The 25,196-nt window shown below is 49.3% G+C and overlaps 1 protein-coding gene across 2 annotated transcripts; it reads left to right on the top strand.

Moving 5' to 3' along the window:
* The first annotated feature begins 1,528 nt into the window (after nucleotides 1–1,528).
* Nucleotides 1,529–25,196, top strand: XKRX (XK related X-linked). Of its 2 annotated transcripts, XM_034781748.1 has the most exons (4): nucleotides 1,529–1,790; nucleotides 14,273–15,378; nucleotides 18,606–18,865; nucleotides 23,543–24,288. In XM_034781748.1, exons 2-4 carry the CDS (start codon nucleotides 15,044–15,046, stop codon nucleotides 24,286–24,288), a joined length of 1,341 nt encoding a protein of 446 aa, XP_034637639.1. In that variant the 5' UTR covers nucleotides 1,529–1,790; nucleotides 14,273–15,043. The 2 variants fall into 2 exon arrangements, with proteins under 2 accessions (XP_034637639.1, XP_034637638.1); XM_034781747.1 differs by lacking the exon at nucleotides 1,529–1,790 and having other exon boundaries at nucleotides 15,044–15,378; nucleotides 23,543–25,196.

Genomic DNA, 25,196 nt, shown 5'->3' with positions numbered 1-25,196 from the left:
GGGGACGTCCACCTTGATTGCATTGGCCTCATTAGTACTACAAAAGTAATTTTCCCTCTCTTGATATTCACCCCTTCTTGTCAGCTGTTGAGAATAGGCCACTTCCACCTTAACTGAATTGGCCTCGTTAGCACTGACCCCTCACTTGGTAAGGCAACTCCCATCTTTTCATGTCCTGTGATATATATGCTGCTTACTGTATTTTTCACTCCATACATCTGATGAAGTGGGTTTTAGCCCACGGAAAGCTTATGCCCAAATACATTTGTTAGTCTCTAAGGTGCCACAAGGACTCCTCAAAGATAATGAGACAGCCTTCTAAAAATCTCATGATTTTTAAAGCCAAATAAAGGCCACTGTTTTGTACCAATCTCTTGATTTTTTTCCAACTCTGGGGAAGCTGCTCCCTATCCCCAGTTTGCATGGGATCATCTCAGGGTCAAAATGCAACCTTAAATACATTCCTGTGCTCATTGAAACACATACACAGGCCTCCCTGTCCACTGCTTGGAGGGAACTCCACTTACTCACTCATATCCCATGGGCATAGGGAGCTGCCATGTTATCCCTCTCTAGCTCCTTTCCAAGGAGACAAGACAGGCAGCTGCTGCACCCATTCTCCCTGCAGGCCCCCACTACATGCCCCCCACATTCATGTCCCTCCCACAGTCTCCTGCCCATCACAATCTCCTCCTGCTCCCCTCTGTCTGCTACCTGCATCCCCCCCACCCACTTGTCCCCTCATAGTTTACTGTCCTGTTTCTCAGCACTCTTACCCCACCTGCTGTGCCCAGAGCCCCATTTCCAGCACCTCTATGTTCTCCTGTTCCCTGCCTAGCCCACACATGGTGACAAAAGAGCCACCCATTTTCCCTGAAAGTGGCCTGTGGCTTCAGTCGAGTAATGGAAGATGGTGACCATTTTCGATAAGGACAAGCCTTCCCAAGATTGAAGGCAGATACCAGCAAGTCACAGGAACCCTTAACCCTCCCGCCGCAATTTTCCAAGACTCACAATAAAAACCAGAGAGTTGGCAAAACTGCATCAGTGACCCTAAAATTCCAGGGCCAAATCCTAATCCATTGAAGTCAATGGACATTTTGCTATGGGCCTGAATTCAGCCCATTGCTTCAGTCTATGTCAGGGTACACAGTCAAATGTCCTGGCCTTGAGATAAACACCTCATCCCAGCTTTGGTTTCAACAGGGCGTAGCTATTCATGGCCAGATTCTGCTCTCAGTTACCCCAGCATAAGCCAGGAGTAACTGGAAGGAAGCCAGTGAAGTTATTCCCGATTTACTTCGGAGTGGGCGAGAGCTGAATCTCTCCCTCAGCCTCCAGGGAGAGGCCTCTGGGCTTCAACTCTCTTCTATTGCAGGAGCAGTTCCAGGTTTCCTTGGTAACCGTTGCCAGGTGAGACTGGGAGGTAGAATTTACTCCCCAGGTTGATAACAGAAGACGTTCTCCATTAGGGCTGCTAAAAAGCTACACAGTGACCAAGAATCTAGTGTGGCTGCCAGTGGGCATCTCCCCCTTGTCACCGCCCACTGTGCGATAGATTCAGAGGCACGTGAAGGAGCATGCTGGCACCAGAAACTTCAGGGTCTGTTTAAACTCCCAGCCCACAAGTCCCTTAAGAGTCAGCACATATTTTAAAAATCTCGGTGTACATTGCTGCATTCCCTGAGGTCCAGTGAACAAGGACGGCTGTGACATCCTTAGAACTGAGAAGGAGCTGTGAGGATGGGGAGGCACTGGCGATTCACTCTGACAGGGATTGCTTAAGAACCGTGAGTATGAGTTAGGATGGGCTAGATTTGCTGTTATTTGGGACCCACGAAAACTGGCTAGGAATAGCCCAATTTGGGGAGAATTTGCTAGAACAAGATGGGATTGACTAGAGTTGGGAAGGAGGGTTAATGAGGTTAGCAGTTAGAACAGTGAGGCTAGGGATTACCTGGCACCAATTAGTGATGATTACAGTCAGCACTGGGTAAGGATTTCTTAAGATTCAGATAGGTCAGTGAAGACAACAAAAAGGAAAGGGTGATTGTGTCCTGATTTGCTCAGTGGAAAAGGGAGATCTGTTCTCAAGTGATCCATCTGATGCTTTCATAGGATCTGTAGAGAGTAGTGGGATCTGCTCTCTATGAGCTCTGCTTGCTGTGCGGTAGGCATCATTTCCTCCTATGGTTCCAATACTGGCAAGGTAGATGGTAGCTGTAACATTCAGAGGGAGAGAGTGTTATTTTCTTGAAATGCCTCTTGTAATAAATGCCAACAAGTCAAAGCAAAATTGTGTGGCAAATATGTATGGTTAAATATCACACTGTCCCTTTAAATTCCAGTACAGCTCTGGCGGCTAATGATAAGTCGGATAATGGGGGCTTTAGACTCTGAGAACTAATTACACACAAACACCACATGGTCTGACTGGAATCACAAGATAACTGCTTCCTTTCCTGAGGAAAATTAGATGCTGATGAATTAAGGGCCTTCAACAGCCTGATGCTAGCTGACATGGAATAGCCTGATGGAGGGCTGCTGTAATAGGCGGAATGTTGTCACTAAACCCCCCGTTAGCTAGCAGTACATGTACCTCGCGTGTGGAACTAGCTAAAGTTCAGCTTGCTGTTGGATATCAGCACCCTGCCCTGGTGTCTTCCCCAGCTTGGCACTGGCACGCTGTCAAACAGGGCTAACAGAGCTCTCTTTTCCAGTCAATAGCTTTTTTGAGACATTTTGGGAGGGCGGAGTTAAATTTTCCTTTTGAGCTCACACACTACAGTGCTCTTAACCCCATGGAATGAAGGAAATGAGGGACCTGAAATCAAGTGTAGAGAGATAAGCAGCATCCCAGAGTATATTCAAATTCAGCATCTGAAAAACACTGCACAAACACCTGTTCATTCCTTATGAAACAAAGACATTTAAGCACATAGTGATGAGATGGGTAAGAAAACAGACGGGCTTGAAAGAGGTAAGGCAAACTGTTCCCAGAATGGGGAAACAGACCACGGGAAGAGCCAGATTGTTTCCCTTTGAATCCATTGGGATTTCTTGGGGGGCAGTCAGGGTGATGTACCCATCTGGATTAGGGCTTCACACCCTGAGGATGCAGGAATGACTATTATGTGATTGACATACACAGATACTTGTTTGGGCTAGATTCAGTTGCAATAGGAGAATTAATTCCAACCTTTGCTCCGGAGAGAGGAGAGAATGTCCATAAAGGGCAGCCTTCTGTAAAGCTTGCAACCCCTCCCATTGTGCAACTGGTCTAGTTTGCATAGCAGTTTGCTGCTAGGGGACAGGGGCTTTCAGTTTTCCCATGCCATTCCCATTCCAGGAGTTTTGTAGTGTATTTTACAGGAAAGGTGACCTTGGATGCAGCACCTGATTTTCTGGCAGACCTTTGCTTTTTACCCAGTTTTTGTGCTGGGTTTCACTGGGGCACTTGGCCTCAATTAAGACAGCAAGCCCATGACAGAGACAGGCCTAGACGCTTTCCTCTAGCTTGTCTGTTACCCTTTCTTTCCCATTTCCCACACAGAGAGAAGTTAGCATGTAATTTCTCTGCACTAGACACCACTCCACAGTGCCTCTCCATTTGGGCATGGGGCATATCCCTCTCTTAACCTTTGATCACAGATTCTGAACAGCAATGCTGGACCTGAAGGATTCCTGGGCATGAGAGGGTTAACTTCCACTCTGGCCTGGGCTCCATTCCTGGTGGCCTCCTCATGCTGCTTGCAGCAATGACAATGGTAGGCATGATGTTGTGGCCCTGACCCTGCCTGGTACAGCCAGGTCACTCACAGACACGCTCTGGCTGGCTCAGAGCATTAACGGGGCCACATAAGGTTAAACCTCCAGGGACCAGGTGAATCTGTTAATTAAAGAGACAAACTCTTACTACCTGGTTTATTGTAACAGTGTCACCTGCTGTGTGTATGGGAATTGCCACAAATCTGACAGAATTTGAGAGAATTACACTAAATAAATCCACCAAAATAATAGACATGTCTTGATTTCTTTTAAAAGGCAATTCAGCAAACAAGCAGCAATAACATTTCCCATGCCTGAGATTTATCACAAGAGAAGCAATGAAATTCCCATCAACACTACCAACTCTCAAGATGGTCATATAATATTACCCAAGTGTGTACCAAGTTATTATCTGCTCAGTACCTAATCAGACACTGACCAGTCACACTCGGCACACAAGGTTGCTTTTATATAAGTCCGGTCCCAAGGCTGCTGCAGTTAGATCCATCGAATCTCTGACCCCAGGACTCCATGCAGGTGCAGGATTCTGCCCAACTCAGATCTGATGACAGGATTGAGGCCTAATGTTGTACAAGACAAAAAAGAGCAATACAAAAGTCTCCAGGATGTCAGAAAGAAAAATCATATCAAAGCACTTTTCTAAAGCCACCCCCCTGAAGTGTTTGCAATCCAAAGATTGCAGCATTATTTAGTGCAGGGAAACCTTGTGCTGAAAGCGAATGGAAGCAAAAGTAAAACTGACACATCTATGCTGAAATGCAAAAGCAGCAAAAATCCAGTCTGGGTTTTAAAAAAGAATTGTTCAGTTTTAGTTATCTACACTATGTTGCTTTGCAAAATGGGTGAGTTTCTGACTTGCAAATGATTTTGAACCTACATTATCCCTTTAGCCACCAGTTTAGCTGGTCTAATCTCTGTAATTGTTCTGAACCCAGAGTTTCAATGTTGGTTTCCTTTATTTGTTGAATGTTTAATTTGTTAATATTTGGTGATTCCCATTTAATCCAGCTCCCTCATTCTGAGCTGCATTTTGCTTCTTTTCAGCGAGTGGAAAGAGGGCTTCAAAACACCCCTCCATCAGATCCCACAGCCACAGCTAAATATTTAGTCATTCCTCAATGCAAATTCTATTTGCAGAGAGATTTCTGATCCAAAATGGGGGATGGGGAACCATAGCTGCCTGTCTCTCCACTGAGACCCAGCTGCTTCTACCCCCGTTCATGACTATATTTGGGAAGCAGACAGTTTGTTTCTTGGCATGACCCAATGATTTCCTCCAGTAGTAATGCCTTCTTCAGGGTCCTAATGCAACAGTATTTCCAGGCAGACACCAAAGAACAGGAGAGAGGCTTGTTTTCAAGCAGCATGTGCTCAGCTCTCTGGTCTTTTAGCTCTTTAAAAGCAGCTTCTGTTCTCCATTTACAGAAGCTAAACTGCTGGGCAGGGAATATTTTGAACCGGAGAAGCCCATGAAGCTTGGAGCTTCTTCTCCCTCTCTCCTCCTCCCCCCACCGCATATAAAATTATCTCATCAAACTTTATACAGGCCTTGGCTACACTTGCAGATGTACAGCGCTGTGAGTTAAACCTGACTTCGTGCAGCTGAGTAGGGAAAGCGCTGCAGTCTGTCCACACTGACACCTGCCCAGCGCACTGTCGTGGCCACATTTGCGGCAATTGCAGCGCTATTGGGAGTGGTGCATTATGGGCAGCTATCCCACAGAGCACCTTTTCCCATTCTGGCGCCGTGGGTTGTGGGAAGGGGGCGTGGGTGTGGAGGATTCTGGGTCCTGTCTCAATGCCCCGTGATGCATCGCTTCGCATCCCAGAAATCCCTTTGTTTCCGTCCACCTTTGGCGCCATCTTTCAACGGTTTCTGTGCAGCGCGATCTGTCTGCGGGAAATGGAGTCCGAACTGCTGAGGCATATGCTGACGAATCTCGCCAGCACGTCACGTTTGGCTGTCGAACTATTCCTTAAGATCCAAAGTGACAGTGAGAGTGAGGAGTCCGACGATGCTATCGAGCCACGTAACGCGTACGACACAAAATTGCTTGTGGCATTCACGGACATGCTCAGCACCGTGGAACGCCGCTTTTGGGCTCGGGAAACAAGCACCGAGTGGTGGGATCACCTCGTCATGGAAGTCTGGGATGACGAGCAGTGGCTGCAGAACTTTCGGATGAGAAAAGCCACTTTCATGGAACTGTGTGAGGAGCTTGCCCACACCCCACGGTGCAAGGACACGAGATTGAGAGCTGCCCTGCCAGTGGAGAAGCGGGTGGCTATTGTAATCTGGAAGCTGGCAACTCCAGACAACTACCGGTCTGTCGCAAACCAGTTTGGAGTGGGAAAGTCGACGGTTGAAATCGTGTTGATGCAAGTTTGCAAGGCCATTAATCGCATCCTACTCAGAAGAACCGTGACTCTGGTAACGTGCAGGAAATAGTGGATGGCTTTGCACAAATGGGATTCCCTAACTGTGGAGGGGCGATAGATGGGATGCACATTCCTATTCTGGCACCACCCCACCTAGGATCCGAGTACGTTAATCGGAAGGGGTATTTCTCTATGGTTCTCCAGGTGCTTGTGGATCACCGTGGGCATTTCATTGACATTAACACAGGCTGGCCTGGAAAGGTGCATGATGCACGCATCTTTCGGAACACTTGGCTGTTCAGGAAGATGCAGGCCAGGACTTTTTTCCCAGAGCGTAAGATCACAGTAGGGGAAGTTGAAATGCCCATTGTGATTCTTGGAGATCCCGCTTACCCGTTAATGCCGTGGCTCATGAAACCCTACACAGGGAGCCTTGACAGCAGCAAGGAACGGTTCAACTACAGGCTGAGCCGGTGCCGAATGACTGTGGAGCGTGCCTTTGGCCGTTTAAAGGGCCGCTGGCGATCTCTGTATGGGAAGCTGGACTTGGCCGAAAACAGCATCCCCGCGGTTATATCCGCGTGCTGTGCCCTCCATAATATTTGTGAAGGGAAGGGTGAAAGCTTCACTCAGGCATGGATCTCCGAGGTTCAACACCTGGAGGCTGAATTTGCACAGCCAGAGAGCAGGGCTATTACAGGGTCCCAGCACGGTGCTGCAAAGATTAGGGATGCCTTGAGGGAGCAATTTGATATCCTGAAAACCAGCAGTGATATCTGGTGCCCTGCACGGGAGTGAAGTGCAGTAGTTCCAATCTTTAGGAATCAGTGTCTGCTTAGCAGACAAGCAGACTGGCAGTGCCTGTTTATTTCCTGGGCTAAGGAGTCTTTTACTTTATGCAATAATAAAGAATGTTTTCAAAGCCAAAGAATCCATTTATTGAAAAGAAAAAAAAATGTATTTATTGAAAAGGAACAAGGGGGTGGAGTGGGGAATGGTACAATCACAGATTTGCGTATGTCCTGTCTGGTGTGCTGTGCAGTGAGTGCTGCACTTCAGGACAGCTATACTGCATGGTGATGGGGACTGAGTGCAGAGGCTAAGGGTCGTGGTTTTCAGGGCTGGGTGGTGAAGATACTAGTGTTGGAGGCAGCGGGTGGCGTGAAGAACACGGAAGTTGGGGAAAGTGGGTTGGAGGTGACAGTGGGGCACAACGGAAAGAGTTTTGGGACAAGGGCTGTAAGGGGGGGAGTGGCGTTTGCGGTACTGTTCCTCTTTCTGCATGGCTACCAGCTCCTGGATAGCATCTGCTTGGCGCTCCAGGATGCTTATGAGCCTATCAGTGCTTTGCCGCTGGTGCGCGATGCTTTGCCAACAGTGCGCTGCGTTTTCCTGGCGGATCCTGCTTTCTCTCTCCCTCCAGTTCTGTGCTTTCTCATTCTCTTTAATAGATTGCCGCATCACTTCTTGCAGCATGTCTTCTTTGCTTTTTCGCGGTCTCTTCCTGAGTCTTTGCAGTCTCTGAGCAGGCGATAAGAGGGATGGCTGAGGTCTCAAGGTTGATGCAGCTGTATAGGCAAATTGCAACATTTAACAGAGGCAGCATTGTTTATACCAGACAGAGTAATGATTTCCCCCGCACTTAAGGAGTAGAAAACACACAGGGTCTACACAATAGCATAATTTTCCCGTCCGAAACAGAGCACACATATCCCATGGGAGCCTCAAAATGGTGAGTAAGGGGGACTGATTGTTTCAGGGCTGCACTGTCCTCTGGGTTTCTGTGCCTTGGGGAGATCCAACAGCTTAAGGGGGCACCTACACTGAACACTGTCCCAACATTTTCCATAGGAGTTCGTCCTGGATGATATCTTGCTGCTGAGGGTGACCTGGGAGGCAAGGGAGGGTCTTCTACTGCAATGCGGCTTCCGCCCTGGCCCATATGCAGCTTGCCTGTGTGCAGCAATGGTCCCCCCGCCCCTCGCGGCACAGTGGTGCGGACACATTAGCCTGGCTGGGACAAGGACCATGGTGGCTATCCCGGTAAACCTGCGCAAGTGCATTGCACACGTTCTGGATGAGACATTCGAGAAGATTACCGAGGCCGATTACCGCGATGTGATAAACCACAACTATGCACTATTCCACATCTAGGCATGCATGCCTAACCCTCCTCTCCCAAAGATCCCGCACCAAAAAAATTCCTTCCCGAAAAAAAAACCGCTTACCGGGAACCTGCTCTTCTGTTTGTCCTCCACCAAGTTCCGGCCGCTGCGACTGGCTACCTTCCTCCTGGCTCGAGAAGAGTTCCTGGCTGCATGGCTCCAGGGATTCCGGGATGTCTCCATCCGGCCCACCACCATCACTCCCGTTTTCCTCCTCCTCTTCCTTCCCCCCGCACACCGGCTCTGAAGTGTCCATGGTGGTGCTCGGAGTGGAGGTGGGGTTAACCCCAAGTATCGCATCCAGCTTTTTGTAGAATCGGCAGGTCGCAGGGGGAGTACCAGAGCGGCCATTTGCATGCGGGCTTTGCGGTAGGCACTCCGCAGCTCCTTGACTTTAATCCTGCACTGCAGGGCGTCCCGGTCATGGCCCCTTTCCATCATGTCCTTTGATACTTTCCCAAAGGTATCGTAATTCCTACGGCTGGAGCGCAGCTGGGACTGGACAGCTTCCTCCCCCGAAACATTGATGAGGTCCAGCAACTCGCCATTGCTCCATGCTGGGGCTCGCTTGGCGCGTGGAGGCATGGTCACCTGGAAAGATTTGCTGATAGCACTCCACACCACGCCGGGCTGAGCAAACAGGAAAGGGATTTTTAAAATTCCCGGGGAATGTAAAGGGTGGGTCACATGGTTGGTTACCTGAGGCCAGGGCAGTAGAGTTTGAACTGATGACCAGAGTGGCTAGAACAGGCATTGTGGGATACTGCCGAATAATTCTGGAGACCATTCACAGCGCATTGGGTGGCCACACTGGCGCTGCAGCGCTGCAGCGGCAGCGCAATACTCGCTATTCCTCTCGGAGAGGTGGAGTACATGCAGCGCTGCAACCACGGAGATACAGTGCTGCACATGCCTTGCCAGTGTGGACGGGGAGTGAGTTACAGCGCTGGCGGAGCCTTTACAGCACTGTAACTCGCAAGTGTAGCCAAGGCCACAGAGAGAAAATAAAGCTCATACAGTGAATTCTGTATTTGGGTTTTATATTTAGGATGAGCAATATTGCAACCCCAAAATGTTCTGAGATCATGAGTCAGGGCCCAAAGATCATGAGGAAAAAACAGAACACATATATGTTGGGTAACCACAAGGGCTAGAAACTCCCCCCCCTCCTCTTTCCCAGTAATTAAAAGCCAAGATTCTCCCATGATCACAGGACTCAGAGAGCTGGGGCTTTAAGAAAAGTGCCAAATATTGTGAGATTTGTGAAAACCAAGAAGACTTGGCAACACTGGCTGAGAAGAAGGATGGTCTTGTAGTTCAGGCCCAAGACTGGGACTCACCAGGTCTAGAATCAATTTCCTGCTCTGCAGCCGTCTCCAGTGTTTGATCTTGGACAAGCCACTTCATCTATCTGTAAAATAGAACTAATGGTGTCTGTTTTGTCTAATTAGATGGTAACCTCTTCAAGGCAAGGCCTGTGTTTCACTATGGGCCTGCAGTGCCTAGCATAATAGGGCTCTAAGTCCTACTGTGATACAAATAAGTAATAATTAGTGTATTTGGAAAAGACTATTGGAAGCGTTCCGAGAAACCATCCACAAATAACTCTCTCCTAGCTGCTTTAGAGCAATGCTACATTATTCCTTGTTTTTAGCCCTAACTTTCTGTATCATTATTTTGTAATTTCTATTGGGAAACTTTGGTCACCTCTTATCCAGGGAAATAAGAAACTCCCTCATCTGTTCCATTTCTTAGATACCTGATGCCACCTGGCACTATGCTCATCTTAGAGGCAGCAACCGCTTCTACAGCATGGCAACTAAAATGGCACACAACTCTCCAGATGGGAACTAACTCTTGCTTCACATGGAATGATTTATTTCTGTTCCCTCCCTCTGCTTGCAGTCACTCCTTGTTTACCTCTGTCCTATTTTGTACTGCTGCTCTGCAATAAACTGAGAGTTCAAGGCCTTCTCCATAGTAACCTCAGGCCCAGTTCAGCACAGATACATGCATGCCCATCCCATTGATTATAATTGGAATGCTAAGTGGATTTGGGAGTAGAATTTAGCTTGAGATCTTGTGCTTACAATCTTGTTTTATGATCTGTCTGTTAAAGCACAAGATTGAGTCTGATGTAGGTTCTGATCCTGGCTCTACAGTGACTTGCTGTGTGAATTAGGGCAATTCCCTTAACCTCTCTCTGTGCCTCATCTATAAAATGGGGATGATCATACCAACCTCACAGTAGGAGATATGCAGCTTAATTGGTTAATTCCTGTGAAGTACTTTGAGATTCTTGTACAGAAGGCAGCATTAGTGTGCTTATGTACTAAGTAATTATATTTAATTCATTTATCAGTAAATATGGAAAGACACAATTAAGAATCTATGACTATGTTGAGTTAGGAGAGCTCAGGCATTGCTCAACTGAAGGCAGGCTGCACTGGCAGCTTGCCAGAATCCTGAGGGTTGCATTTAATTTGCATAAATGGAGCAGATTACAAGTTGCTCTTATGGCTAATGAAAAGGTGTGGTCATGATTGGCCCCAGCATGCAATGTTTCTTTAATGCTCAGATGAAGGTGGTGCATTGCATGCTGGGACCAGTCATGTCCACGGGCTGCACCTGTGTGTTGAAGAGGATGCCAGCTGTGCTTTGTGCTAGGGGATGAATGTGTTATGTCACAATGTGGCATGAATGCCATTGTACTGTGATGCTGCATCAGCCCCTGAAGATATTTCAGCTCTGTTTGGAGAATAGATCTATCACTACTGACTGTCCCACAAAAATGAAGGCAGGTGGCAGCCATCCTGTTTCCTACAGAGACCATTGGAAAGCAGAGTCACCCAGTAAGGTCTAGAGGTAGATACAGAGATGCTACAGCAGTTTCCCATACTATTACTCTTATAGGCCATTGCAGCTGCAAGCTGGGACACTAACGGTCCTATCCAGCCTTCCCTTTCCTCTTCTCTCAGATAGAACATAGTTCCTTCTGGGGCTTCTGACATCCTCATGCTTGTAGCACCTCATATTAGCAATCTGGTATAGTACTGCCTAGGAGCGGAGGAAAAAAACATTGACCACTTGCTGAAAGCATAATCACTTGTTTACTACACAGCCCTGCTGAACACCCAATTGAGAAAGGAGCACAATAATGAAATACTCTGTTTTCTGTGCGTTTCAGAGGGAAAGTGTCTGATGGTAGAGAAAGCCCCCCAACATCTAACCAAATTCTATTCCCAGCTCTGCTACTGATATGCTAAGTGACCCTTGGCAGCCTTCCTATGCCTCAGTTTCCCCTCGGTATACCAGGGATAACACTTACTTAACCACACCTCACAAGGGTTGTAAGGGTTCATGTTTGCAAAGCACAGGGAGGCCGTTGGATGAAGGCTGCTACAGAAGGAGGTGAGGTAGTATTAGCAGTGGATAGTATCACAGCTTACTATTTTCCTATAAATTTGGATCAATGCCTTTCAAGGCAGCCTAGTTGCAAAGGGACTGTCTGGCAAGCAGCTTTTAAAGCTACCTATAGCTTCTGGGTCTCCCTAAAATAGGAAAAATTGGCCAATCACAAACATTCCATGGCTGAGTCACATCTAATAGGTGCTGTCAGTATATATGATCATAGACCACCTATTGAATTCTGGCAGACAAGGAGAGTGCATATAGGCTCTGAGGACCTGTTGACAGTTATTGACTAGCCCATGGCAGTATAGTGCTCATGCATTCAGAAAGAGGTCAGACATTTGGGAATGTAAGGAATGATCCCTGCCTGAGGCCAGGGATGGGGTGCTGGTAAAAACAATGAGGACTCCGGTGGCACCTTAAAGACTAACAGATTTATTTGGGCATAAGCTTTCGTGGGTGAAAAACCACTTCTTCAGATGCTTCAGGAGTGCTGGTGCTGCCTTGGGGTTGATGTTATTGGGGAAGTGGTCAGGGATGCTGACTGGGATATGGTGCTGGTCGCCAGGTCCTTCCCACATCCACAGTTGTGAAGTTTCCATAGCTCCAAGCCCTGACTGCAAGAGTATGGGGTCCCTGACCTGCAGGATGGAGGGAAAGGTCTATTCTGTTTCCTTGGTTCAAATCTTCATCCCCCTATGTTAGACAAGGAGCCATCCCACTTGTCTCCAGCTCACAGGCATATGGAGACCCTGGAGACACAAGGGAAAACACCCTAATCAATAGGCTAGGGGAGAGGGTTCAGGTGGGGCTCATAGGAATAGCTAGGAGAGGGTGCAGGTCAAAAGTGTTTTAAGATCTCATCAGTTTCCCATTAGATTATAGAATAAAAGAAAATACCTTCTTTGTTTACTACAGGAATTCACATGCCATTGCAGAGGCCAGCTGCTCCAGCCCACCTCATCTTACCCAAATGCTGGCTGCAGCCATAACTTCTCAGTAACATCTATTCCCACACAGCCTCCCCTTACATAGAGAACCCACTGAGACCAGACACACTTAACACAGAACCTGGTTACATCCATGACTCCTCAGCCACCGTTCCCTTCACCAAGAAACTAACTCTGGAAATAGGTCTGATCTCATTGTGCATTAGAAGGATCCCCACTTTTCTGCCTCACAATTTATGCTTCTTAGGTAGCAAACAAACTCCACACCCGTAGGCTGGTCCTAGGTGGGTGAGAACAAAGATCTGAGAGCGATCTGCTGAGTTCCGCTCACATGTTAGCTTCTGTGGGCAGATCACTGTTATCTTCCTTCCTCCTTTGCAAAGCAGAGGAAAGGGTGCAGAGAATGGTAGAGAGCAGGAGGAATCTAACTTCAAGGGCCTAGCTAGGGTCTTCAGGGCAGCATTGGGCCAGTTAGCTAAGGAAAGCAGCAAGTACTTGGAGAGAGTCACTCAGTCAGCAGCCATAATCACAGCCAGATTTTCAAAGGAGCTTTGTGCACCCAACATGCTAAACTTTATTGAAAATCTAGTCCATAATGTCTAGGACGATAGTGCCAAACATCTGGCTACTTGATGCATTTATATGGTCTGCACAGTTTATGGTGATTCTGCAGAATTTCAGTTTTCATTTTAAAAAGTTTCGAGCCCTCACAGTTGCAAAGAAAACCTTCCAAACACAAAGGGCGCGTAACCAATGCCGTCTGTAGAGTCTGACAAAATGACCGAGAGGTGAAATGACTGAAGGATGGGGGAGTTCCCACTAGGGGTTGACACTAAAGCCTAGAGAGGCTTACACTTTACAGATCGGCATTAACTATTTCATTGCTGATCATTTTAGTTGGGGAATTGAAACCCATGGGGGTGGGAACGCGGATCTGGTGCAGCGAAACAAATGCAGAGGGAAGAAAGCAGAGGGAAAAGGCAGGGAGGGAGGGAAAGAAACAGAGAAGGGGGAGGAAGGAAGAGCAGGACTAGCACTGGTCCCAGGGCGAGTGTAGGTCCCCTCTGCCTGGTGGGGGAGGGGGACATGCAACAAGGCACTGAAAGAATAGCGATGAGGCTGATGGTGGGGGATACTTTGTGCCTGCCCCCCATTAACGCCACTGGGAGATCCTCTCGGGACTTGCTGCGGGGCTCCGCAGTCCGTTCCCAGCCCTGAGTCCGAACGGCAGCCGGCTCCAGTCGCTGAGCCAGGCGCCGCACCGGGACGGGCGCTAGGACCCGGGAAGCCGGCGCACGGAAGCGTTCACACCTGCTGGGCCACATCAGCCGGGGCGAGCCCCGTAGCTGGGGGTGGGGAAGAGGGAATTGGACTGTCGGTTACTGCCCTGCCCGCGGAGCGCGCCCAGTCCGGCGCCGCGGCTGAGCCCGCTAGGGGGAGTAGGGCGGGTAGCCTCGCCCGAGGTGCCCGCGAGCTGGTCCCCGCCCCGTGCCCACGCGGTGCCGGGGGAGGGTGAGCCATCGGCGGGCGGCTCCTGCCGTGCGTGCCCGCGCTCAGCCCCTCTCTCCTCCTCCGCAGAGCCCCGCGCAGCCAGTCTCCGGTGAGGACGCCGCGGCCAGCTGCCCGCCGGGGCGCACGGAGCTCCTGGCTGCGGACAGGTTGTGCGGCGCGCTATGGACCCGGAGAGCCCGCCCGGCGCTACTGCGAGCGGGGCGCAGCCTGCCAGCCGGGCCCGTTGTGTGCCGAGACCTCCAGCGTCGGGACAGGGGCATCTGCACGGCGCCGTCTAGGACGGGCACCTCTCCCTGCCCTGGATCCAGAGCAGCAGCAACTTCCCCGCGTGGATCTTCTTCGCCAACTTCTCGGCGCCGGCGGGAGCCCGTGTGACATTCCCCTGCACTGCAGCTCCCCACTCAGGCGGTGGCTCCTACGCTCCTTTGGAAGAGACACCAGTTCAGTTGCCTGAATTTGATACACTTTTTTTTTTTAACAGAAGCCAAGACAGCGCTCCCCAGGCCATCGGATCACCATTAACTAGCAGCCATTGCTGTTGTCCGTATCTAGGGTACAGTTGCCCCGTGACCGGTAGAAGCAGCCTGGCTCTGGGTTGAAAGTGAGGAAGTTGTACAGTCAATGCTCTTTTGTAGACTGATTCAACACACACTGCACATTGCCCCTCGTAGCAGGCTGCATCCCAGACAGAGGGAGCACACCCACTGAAAAAGGATGGTTCTTAAAGGCTCCTGGGCTGAACAGGGTTAATTCATCACTGCATTAAACACTTCTGGGGCTCAAGGAAGGGGAGAATAGCTCAGAGCTGATAAGACTGGAGAGGCTGGGGTTCCAAGGATGGACAACATGTGCGAGGTTCCCATTGGGGAATGTTCAGACCAACCCCCACTTGAAGAAAAAATAGGGGAGCTCCCTATAGCCCCCAAGACAAAGCCACCATTCAGTATCATCTTCTCCACACTTCTCTTCTGTGGCGAGTGTGTGGCTGCTGGGTTCCTGTGTTCCTCCTACAGTCACTCTGATGATCACTTCTGGCTTGCGCTGACCATTCTCTTCATGCTGTATCCATCCATCATGGTCCAGCTGACCCTCATTTTTGTCCACAGGGATTTGACCAGTGACAAGCCACTGGTGTTACTGATGCACATTCTACAGTTGGGGCCTGTCATCAGGTGAGCAGCATGAATACCTCCCCATCCCCATTGTAATACATACACGTTCCCCTCCCCCTGCCCCAATGAACTAGGGATGAGATGATCTGTTCCCTGAGTCAACCAGCTGCACATTGAGTCAGTCCCAGGGACGCTGTGTTGACTAGGGAAGCTTCTTGTACAGAGTTCTAGTAGGGGATGATGCAGGAGCACTGGCTGTGATACAGCTCTCAGCTATTACAGTTCTACCCTGCCAAGAGTTACTGTTTGTACAGTGCTTTGTCAGTGGAAAGCATTATGAAGGCTAATACACTGTTACTAAAGAGGCTCTCTGGGGAGTGGTGTAGTAGCAGCTCTGGCTGTGGGTAAGTTCTTAGCTGCCCCAGTCCCTGTGGGGAGAGGTGTAGGAGCTGTGTGGTAGTTCCTAGATCCTTCCCTGTGGTACATGCTAGCTATATGGGGGGAGAGGGATAGCTCAGTGGTTTGAGCATTGGCCTGCTTAAACCCAGGGTTGTGAGTTCAATCTTTGAGGGGGCCATTTAGGGATTTGGGGCAAAAATCTGTCTGGGGATTGTCCCTGCTTTGAGCAGGGGGTTGCACTAAATGACCTCCTGAGGTCCCTTCCAACCCTGATAACCTGATTCTATAGGTGCCAGGAGCTCCAAGCTACTGCATTTGGTTCTCTTTAGCATTATACAGGAGATTGCAATCTGTTTCCTCCTGCCCACAGCAAGGAAAGAGTAGTTATGAAAGGTTAAGTAAGCAAACTGGTTTTAGGCTTGGATTCAGCTGCCTTACAAAAAATAGAATCTGTAAATTAGCAAAACCTCATGAGGCTGAGACCATTCATCATCTCAAAATAGTGCCTGTTTTCTCTCTTCCTCCTCTACCCAAGGACAGGCTCAGAGGAATAAAGCCCTGGAGATTTTCTCTTCTCCTCCTAACCCCAATGGAAATAAACCACAGGGGATTCCTACCCAGCCATCTCCCCCAAAGACAGTGGCCACTGGAACCTACCAAGGCAGCTTCCTGCCTCACCCCTTCCAGACTAAATGCTTACTGCCTCTCTGTAAGGGGAGGTCTGCAGTGAACTGTTCTCTAACAAAGGCTCCTTTTTCATGATTGCTTTTTGCACTTCTTGTCCCCTCTGAGTTAGCTGTCCACACTGAGAGACAGGGTATTGCCGCTGTATGGCACGGGGAGGGCGGGGTGAATTATCTTGCTGGGGCTGTTTCAGAGCTGAGATGAGAATAAGGTGTGGCTGGGAGTCCTGTCTCTGACTGAGGGAAGGCAGCTGTCACCTTGGGTTTGATGACGTGGGAAGGATGAGATGGGGAGACATGGGACAATGAAGGGAAGAGCATTGGTGCAAATGGGTGAGTTTTGGAACAGAAAAATCCTAGGAGCAGGGAGACACCCAGGGTGCTGTAGCCATAGGCCCAAGGGAGGGAGGAGGAGCTGGGTGCAGTAAACCGGAAGGGAAGAAGCCTAGGTCTCATTCCTAGAGAATGACAGTGATGCCTCCTTCCAGACAGGAATCTGCCCCTCCCAGTGTTAGCTCTGCCTGCTCCAGCAAGACAGCCTGTTTATACATACCCTATGTTGTGGGAAAGCCTGCATCAGAGCTCACTAAAAAAATAATAAAGCTTTTAAAACCAGTTTCTGTTTCCAGCTGGGCTGGGAAACAGGCTAGGTGTCTCTCTTCCGGCCTGCCCCCTGTGAGAGTGTCAGTCGCCCTGGGATGCACCCAGGTGGTGTTCAGGCATCTCCATGGAGAATTCTTGGGAAGGAGATAAGCAGGACAATATGGTATATCTAGCCGGCATCTAAACAACTAACTCAGAGCCCTCCACTTCATGCGGAGCCCACAAACCCCCAGAGATTCAGAGCTGCTACATCCTCTGACAGGAAGCAAAGAATGGAGGAGTATCAGGATGTCCCTCAGCACGCGATGCTTCAGCTCTAATGGGATAGTGCTGTCCTTGACTGAATATCCAAGTTTTTGAGGACTTCCATCAGATCATTTGATCAGGATGAGACAGTTATTTTAGGGCTAAGTTTCCATTGCCAGTTTTAACGGTAGCATAAATTGTACCAGTGAGTAGAGGCCATCTGCAGGCCCTCTCTAATCCCACATCTTGCACCAAATGCCTGACTCGTCTTGCTGTGCAGACTAGCTGTGTGAAAGTACACAGCCAGATCTCTCTACAATGGGATGCTGCTGTAGTGAGAGGAGCCTCGGAACGTTCTAGAGAGACTTCTCTACAAACCCTTTCAAGTGCAGCCCTGGAGTCCAAACTGCTGAGTCTCACCTGGTTTCACTGAGTCATACACTGGCTCTGGGCTCACTGGAAACTGGTTCTTTCGGATGAATGTGGCTTCAGTTCAGAGTTTGCAACACAACATGTAACCAGGCGAGGCTCGGGTCCCATAAGAGAAGTGGTGCGGAGATCTAATTCCAATTGATCTGAAAAATGGCGATTTCTCTTGTACCATTGATTGTCCTAATAAAGTTTTCCACTATTGGTCCTAGAACACATTGGTCCTAGAAGCTAAACATATTTAGGTGTTAGCTCTCTTCAGCAAACCATTTCTCTTTCTCTCAAACTTACTCTGCCCCCAGTGATTTTGATAGATATTGAATTGACCCTTCCAAGTGCTCAGAGTAACATAATGGGGATTTCCAAAGAAAACCAAGTGCCAGAATATTTCAGAGATGCACGGTGTAAGAAGTGTCTCCAGGCAGGCAAAACCAACCATAAACTACCACATACAGCATAAGTAGAAGGACTCTCCACTCCCCCAACCCTTCACTTACTCTAAGGAGGCCAGTGAGGATCTGGCTGAGGCAAAGACTCCAGGGTACCTGTTCCCTGGGCTAAAGTAAATCAAACAAAATGCATGGACAATGCTGCCCTTGGGGGAAAAGGCCATGCTACCAGAGCTGTCATGCCAACAGGTTAGGAAGGGGATCTCTCTCTCTTATACACACACCCACACACACACCTCTGCTCCTTTCAAGCATTGCAGCAGAGCAAAGTGTGTTTTGGGGTGCATGTTTGGGAACGGGGGTGCTGTTTGCCTTGCCATGCTCTCCTTCACTAGTGGCCTCCTTGCTAAACTGCTTGAGTGGAATCAACAACCTCCTGCTGGGGAGCATGCCGACAAGGAGACTTGCAGAGGAGCATGACGGGGTCCCTGGTGAGGGTGCAGGCTGGCTGAGCTGATGGGCTGCTTTGTCTGTGCAGGTGCGTGGAGGCCCTGGTGGTTTACTGTTGCTCGGGGCGGCAGGAGGAGCCATACGTTACCATCACACGCAAGAAGAAGCTCAGGAAGGGCTCTGAGGTAGAGCTGGAGCAGGAGGTCGGCCACTCGATCCGCAAGCTGGTCACACACCGCAATGCCTTCAAGCGCATGGCAGTGATCCAGGCCTTCCTGGGCTCCACCCCGCAGCTCACGCTGCAGCTGTACATCAGCATCATTGAGATGTATGTCCCCACTGCCAGAGGTAAAGGAGGAATGGGGCAGCATGGGTAGTAACCAGTGAGGCTCACGGTGCAGGCCCAGAAATTTGAGTGCTTATCCAAGTCTATCAGGTCTGCAAATGCACAGTGGAAGTCTCATAAGAACAGGCTAGTCCTCTAGTTCAACCCATTCTGGAATGGAAGGCAACAGATGTTTAACAGCACATAGCAATGCTGCACCATGCTTTGGGAGAGCAGGTGAAGAGCAATGCAGTATCCAAATGACAGTAGAGGGGAATGTTTAGGTAGTAAACTCAGACTTGTGGGTAACATCTTTGTGGAGCCTGTTTCATACCAGAGAAAAGATCCATGGCAGGTAGGGCAGCACACTGCTGAATAGGATGTCTTCGGCACTGGCTCGTACAGCTAAGATCTTCTAAACTTGATATATCACCCAAAAAGGGTGGAAAAGAAACATCTCTAGTTCAGTCCCTGGCTTATTTTTCCATGCAGCACTCTCTCTCTCTCTCTCGTAGAGTAAACCCCTGTAGGTGAGGGAAGGATGGCCTAGTGGCTAGGGCACTGGAGTGGGGCTCAGGACACCTGGGTTCAATTCCTGTCTCAGCCACTGACTGCCTGTGTGACCTTACAGAGTCACAGTCTATCCTGTGCCTCAGTCCCCCAACAGTTAATTGGGGATAATGCTTCCCTACCCCATAGGGGTGTTGGGAGGCTAAAATCCATGAACCAATGTGAGGTGATCTGGGACTGTGGTGCTGAAGGCCATAACAGTAGATCCCCATCTCCACTAGGGGCATAGTGAGGTAGGACTTTAACATCTCCCTTCATGTGATACTATTGCCTCTGTCTCCTTTGGAAGCTGTTTCCATTCCAGAGCTCGTCTTACTGTTACGTATATATTAAAAGAATTTTTCGTAGTCACGTTTAAATCATCCCATATGGTCTGGTCTTGCTGGTGCAGCCACAAATAAGTTCATATGACGTCCATGGAAAAAGTCACTAAAGCTCTTATGATCCAGGCAAGGAAACAGACTCCCAACCAAAATAAACCTTAATTTAAGCTAATAGTATAAACGATGAGGAGGAAATTGGGTTTTATCCAATCAGTTGCTATTCCTAATGTACAATGAGTGCTGTGTTTAGTGACTCTCTGCTTATAAAATCCTGAGAGCTCCCATCTCAGTCTCATTTAATAGAATTAGAGGGTGAGCGCCTCACTCATGCTTTGAGCCATTCATGCTGCGTAAAAGGGCAGGAGCAGTGTAAAGAGGCCCTAAACGCCCTGTTTCCAGCATGGAAGGATTCCCCTGGTAGGGGCACTGTGTAAGATAAGCAAGTGAGGCTACCTCCTAGGACCCCCTTGTAAGTTAGGGTGTAGGGGTTGTGCTGGGGCAGGAGGGGTGTGCTGGGGTGAGGCCACAGCTTGCATCACTGGGGAGATTTGGGGGAAGCTATGGTAACAAAGAGAAGCTCCCAGAGCTGTCTACTCCAAGGGCCTCTCCAGACCCTGGACTGGTCTAGGACGGGGAGGGACCAAAAGTGGCTTAAAACCACCAAAACCTCCTCTGAGAGGCACAGCACAGAATCTCAGCCAGAGGGAGTCCCATAGGTCCATATCCTTGGCTGGTGTGATTCATGGTAACCCTATTGACTTAGCAGCATTGTTGATTTCACTAGCCAGGGATGGGGGCTATAAATTTCAACTGGATTGCTCCCATGAGTAAAGTTAAGCATGGACCTGGCCCAGGACTGGTAAAGTAAATTGGATTTGGGTAGGGAAGATGATCTCATGGATAAGATGCAGGCCAGGAAGGGAGGAAACCTAGGTCCTTGTGTGGCTCTGCCACACATTTCCCGTGTGACCTAGAGCAAGCTCTAACTTGTGACTCAGTTTCCCCCATCTGTAAAATGAAGATAACAGCATGTACCTACCTCCTGCAGGTGTGGTGAGGCTATATTAATTAATGGTTGTGAAGCACTATGAGATCTGCAGATAGAAGAAGCTCTAGAAGCACAAAATAGTAGTATTGCATCTAATTTATTACAACTTGAGCCTACTATTGTTAAAGTCAAAGGGAGCAGGATTGGGCATATAATCAGTAAATGTTGTAAACCAAGCTTTCCAATTCCTCATGTATGTAAACAATGTAACCTCCTGATGCAGTGTCTCTCAACCTTTCCAGGCTACTGTACCCCTTTTAGGAATCTGATTTGTCTTGCATAGCCCAAGTTCCACCTTACTTAAAAACTACTTGCTTACAAAATCAGACATACAAAAGTGTCACAGCACACTTGCTGAAAAATTGCTCACTTTCTCATTTTTACCATAGCATTATAAAATAAATCAATTGGAATATAAATATTGTACTTAACATTTCAGTGTATAGTATATAGAGCAGTATAAACAAACCACTGTCTGTATGAAATTTTAGTTTGTACTGACTTGCTAGCACTTTTTATGTAGCCTATTGTAAAACTAGGCTAATATCTAGATGAGTTGATGTACACCCTGGCAGACCTTTGCATACCCCCCAGGGGTACATATACATCTGGTTGAGAACCACTGTCCTAATGTACCTGGGATATAAAACTGGTGTTTATCACTAGCTTACATAAAAGTTTACTAGTTCAGAAAGTGGAGATTTCCATTCCTGTGTATGTCACATATGCCTTAAGCTGCTAAACACTTACACACCCAAAGGGGTGTGAATTAATAGGAGAATGACACCCACTTTCCACTGACCTTCATGTCCACATGCAATTTAAGGTTTTGTGCAATGAGCAGTATTCCAGGTCACAAATAACGCACTGCTCCCTAGGAAAGAAGAGGAGATTATTCACAAAGCACAAAAAGAAACTCTCCTTTTCATTCCGTGAGGCTCTTCCAGGGTCTACCTGCACACTCTGTATCCTCTGTAACTGTAAAACACTCTGGGTCCCACATTGTGGTCCATGCATCACTGGGGACTTGCTGGTGGTTCATGGAGTGCTGACTAGCCAGACTGTGCTGCCTGCCTTCCTTGCAGGACAGCTAAAAGCACCTTTCCCCCCTAGTATTACTTTTGTACATAAGCCATAGTTGCCCAGGGATGCTGCGTGATCATGAATGTTAAGGAAAGCGTCCCCTAGAAAATCTCCATTAAGGTGTGAGCCACACTATGAACATTTTTGAGAAGCTCTGGAATAAAATCTCTGGCCATTCCAGCAACAGATGCAGGAAAGTAACCCTAGTTCAGGCATTTGCATAGGGGACTTGTCTGTACATCTTGAATCTACATGCCACAGTAGCAAATGCATCATTTACTCACTACACCCGAGATCAAAAGCAATTTCCCTTTATGGCTGCAGCACAGTTTCCCTGTCCAGGCTGAACTAGAGTGACCAGGCCAGCTACGTTTCCTGTATATAAAGGCTGACTTTGTAACACAGAGGACAAAAGCTCACTCCTCCCACACATACTACAGTACATTGATATCATAGTATCTGATCCTTTGCCTGGCTACTGCTGAAACATGAGACAAAGTATGTCCTGCATTGACTTGCTATGGCTCACAGGACATTAGGCACTAAATAAGAGTGGACAGAGACTTGCTTAAACATAACTCTCCTAGCAGAATCTGTCAGAGATTGCCCTGTGGCAAGTCTGCAGCCACTTTCTTCCCTAGTTTATAGCTGTGTTAGGTGCGGATGCAAACTGTAATTGTGTCTGATGACAGATTCCAATGCAGTTACAAGCCTCAGTTTGGACAGGGCCTGAGTGGGTAACAGTTGTAGAGACAGAAAAGGGAATGGGGCCAAGCAGGATTCATGGCTGTCCTGCAGCCTGTCCTCCTTGCTACTGCACTAACTACCTAGGTGCTTATACCACACCGGTCCCCATTGTATTTGAGCACCTGGGCCACCAGATCTTGCCCAGTTACAGCCGCACAACCCCGCCAAGAGCAGAATTTTACCCTAACTCAGAGATCTTAAGCCAAATTCAGGCCTAGCTGATGCAGGGGCAGCCTTGGCTCTGGGCCTGCTGGTATCTGGGCTCAACTGAATCTCCTTTCTGGAGTGACATGGGGTTTGTTAGCTGTCTGAATTAGTGGGGTGGGGGAAGGAGTAGATGGTACTGAGCACCCACTCACCCAGCAGGTAAGAAGGAATGCAAATGTTCCCACTTACTCTGGGCAGAAGACGGTCTTGGGTCGCTACACTTATAGATACAGGAACAAGAAAGAGGCTTGCTGGGGAGGATTTAGGGCACCAGGACATACTGTCTTCACCAGGCCGTTCTCAGCTGGGACATTCCTTTCCCATTTGGGATCTAGCTAACCAGACTGTTTCTGTCCCTCACCTGCAGCTGCTGCAGGCCCCTGCTGCTGCCTGCCACAAGCTATTCCTCCCCTGCCCCTTGCCCGTTCCCAGCCCCTTTTCATACCACTGGGACCATTCTGCCCCAGTGCCAGTTCCAACCCCCTCCTCGCACCCTCCATGAGTCATCCCTCCCCAGTGCCTGCTTGAATTGGGCATGAGTTGTCCCTCCCCAATACCCACTCCAAGCCCCTGTCCACGCCAAGACCTTTGTGCCTGACCCAGGGTCTGCTTGGACAGGGGGGCAGAGGGGAAGGCATGGTCTAGAGCAGCACGTGTGCATTGCCCTGTGTAACCACCACTCTAACCACCCCTGGTCACCACCTTTCTTCCCTCCCGTGCAGCAGTCCTGATGGGCATCTGCCTGGTATCAGTCACCTATGGGGCGCTGGTCTGCAACATCTTGGCCATCCAAATAAAATACGACGACTACAAGGTCCAGCTGCGGCCGCTGGCATTCATCTGTATCGTCCTGTGGCGCAGCCTGGAGATCTCCACCCGTGTGGCCGTCCTGGTGCTCTTCTGCAGCGTCTTCAAGCACTGGATCATCCCCATTATGCTCGCCAACCTGCTGATCCTCTTCTTCCTGCCATGGGTGCAATTCTGGCGTAGTGGTGCCCGGCTGCCTGACAATGTTGAAAAGAACTTTAGCCGGGTGGGCACTGTGGTGGTGCTGTGCTCCGTCACCCTCCTGTACGCTGGCATCAACCTATTCTGCTGGTCGGCCGTGCAACTGAAGCTGGCTGACCGGGACCTGATAGACAAGGCACAGAACTGGGGCCGGTTGGCCATGTACTATGCTGTGCGGTTGGCGGAGAATGCTGTCCTGCTTGTCCTCTGGTACCTCTTCAAGACAGACGTGTTTAACTACATCTGCGCCCCACTGCTGGTGCTGCAGCTGCTGGTGGGCTACTGCCTGGCAATCTTCTTCATGCTCCTCTTCTTCCAGTACCTGCACCCATGCCGCCAGCTCTTCCAGCACAATGTCTCTGACTTTCTGCAGTGTGTCTGCTGCCAGCGGTGTGCACCAGTCAGGCCCACACAGCTCGATACACCCTGCGAGTCTGGCGTGAGGCACAGCATCGTCTGATGCACGCAGCAGAGGGAGGGAGCAGGTCCAAAAGATCCAACATGAGCAGCTGCCGATATCAATGACCTATCGAAAGCACTTGCCTGGCTCTTGCCCGGTGTCTAGCTGTGACACGTGCCTGTTTACAGACTGAATGGGGCGCGGAGGGGGGGGGGAGGCGGGGGGAGCAGCCAGGCAGCAAAGCTGTGATTTATGCAGAGGAGATCAGCCAGGCTGGGCCCAAGGGGCCTCCTCACCAGTCACTAGCACAAAGCAGGTTTAAGCTGAACAGGCACCAAGACCAGAATTCTCCTGTGCCACCCACACTGCAGCTCTCAGCACTCTGATGTCAAGGTGGGGTCTGGTGCCTGTGGACCCACTGCAGGCTGTGAATGGGAGAGGAGAATCCAACCTCTCCACACTCTGCTCCTGATGCACACTGAGGTGTCCAGCAGGAGGGGCAAGTTCAGTCTCCATTATGACACCCACACTGCATGAGTAAAGTGCACACTCGTCCCCACCCCCACCTACTAACCTGTCAGGAGAGCCCTGGTTTGGGGTAGGAGGGGAGTCCAGTCCCTGACTCTCTGCTTGTTCAGAGCTTCATTCCCCACCAATACACTGTGTCAATTGCACACCACAACCTGGAGTGCAGGGGCCACCCTCTGCTGTCATGAAAGGAGATTTCTGTCTCCAAGTAAATCCATGCATCCCTGGACACCCCTGCTGCCCTGTGCCTTTGCTTGGCACTGCACGTCTCAGCTGTACTTCAGCAGAAGGGACATTGTTCATGATTGGGCCCTGTCTTCCCCATTCCTGGTGTTCTCTCTCTGGTTATTACTGTACATTTGTTGAACTCACAAAGGATGAATCTTGAAGTTGACATGGTGGGAAATGTTCTGTGTTTTAAAGGAACTGATGTCACCTTG

The sequence above is a fragment of the Trachemys scripta genome, chromosome 9, assembly GCF_013100865.1.
Source record: "Trachemys scripta elegans isolate TJP31775 chromosome 9, CAS_Tse_1.0, whole genome shotgun sequence".
Classification (NCBI taxonomy): Eukaryota; Metazoa; Chordata; order Testudines; family Emydidae; genus Trachemys; species Trachemys scripta.
Note: the sequence above shows the minus strand (reverse complement) of the source record. Positions and strands in the feature narration are given on the sequence as shown.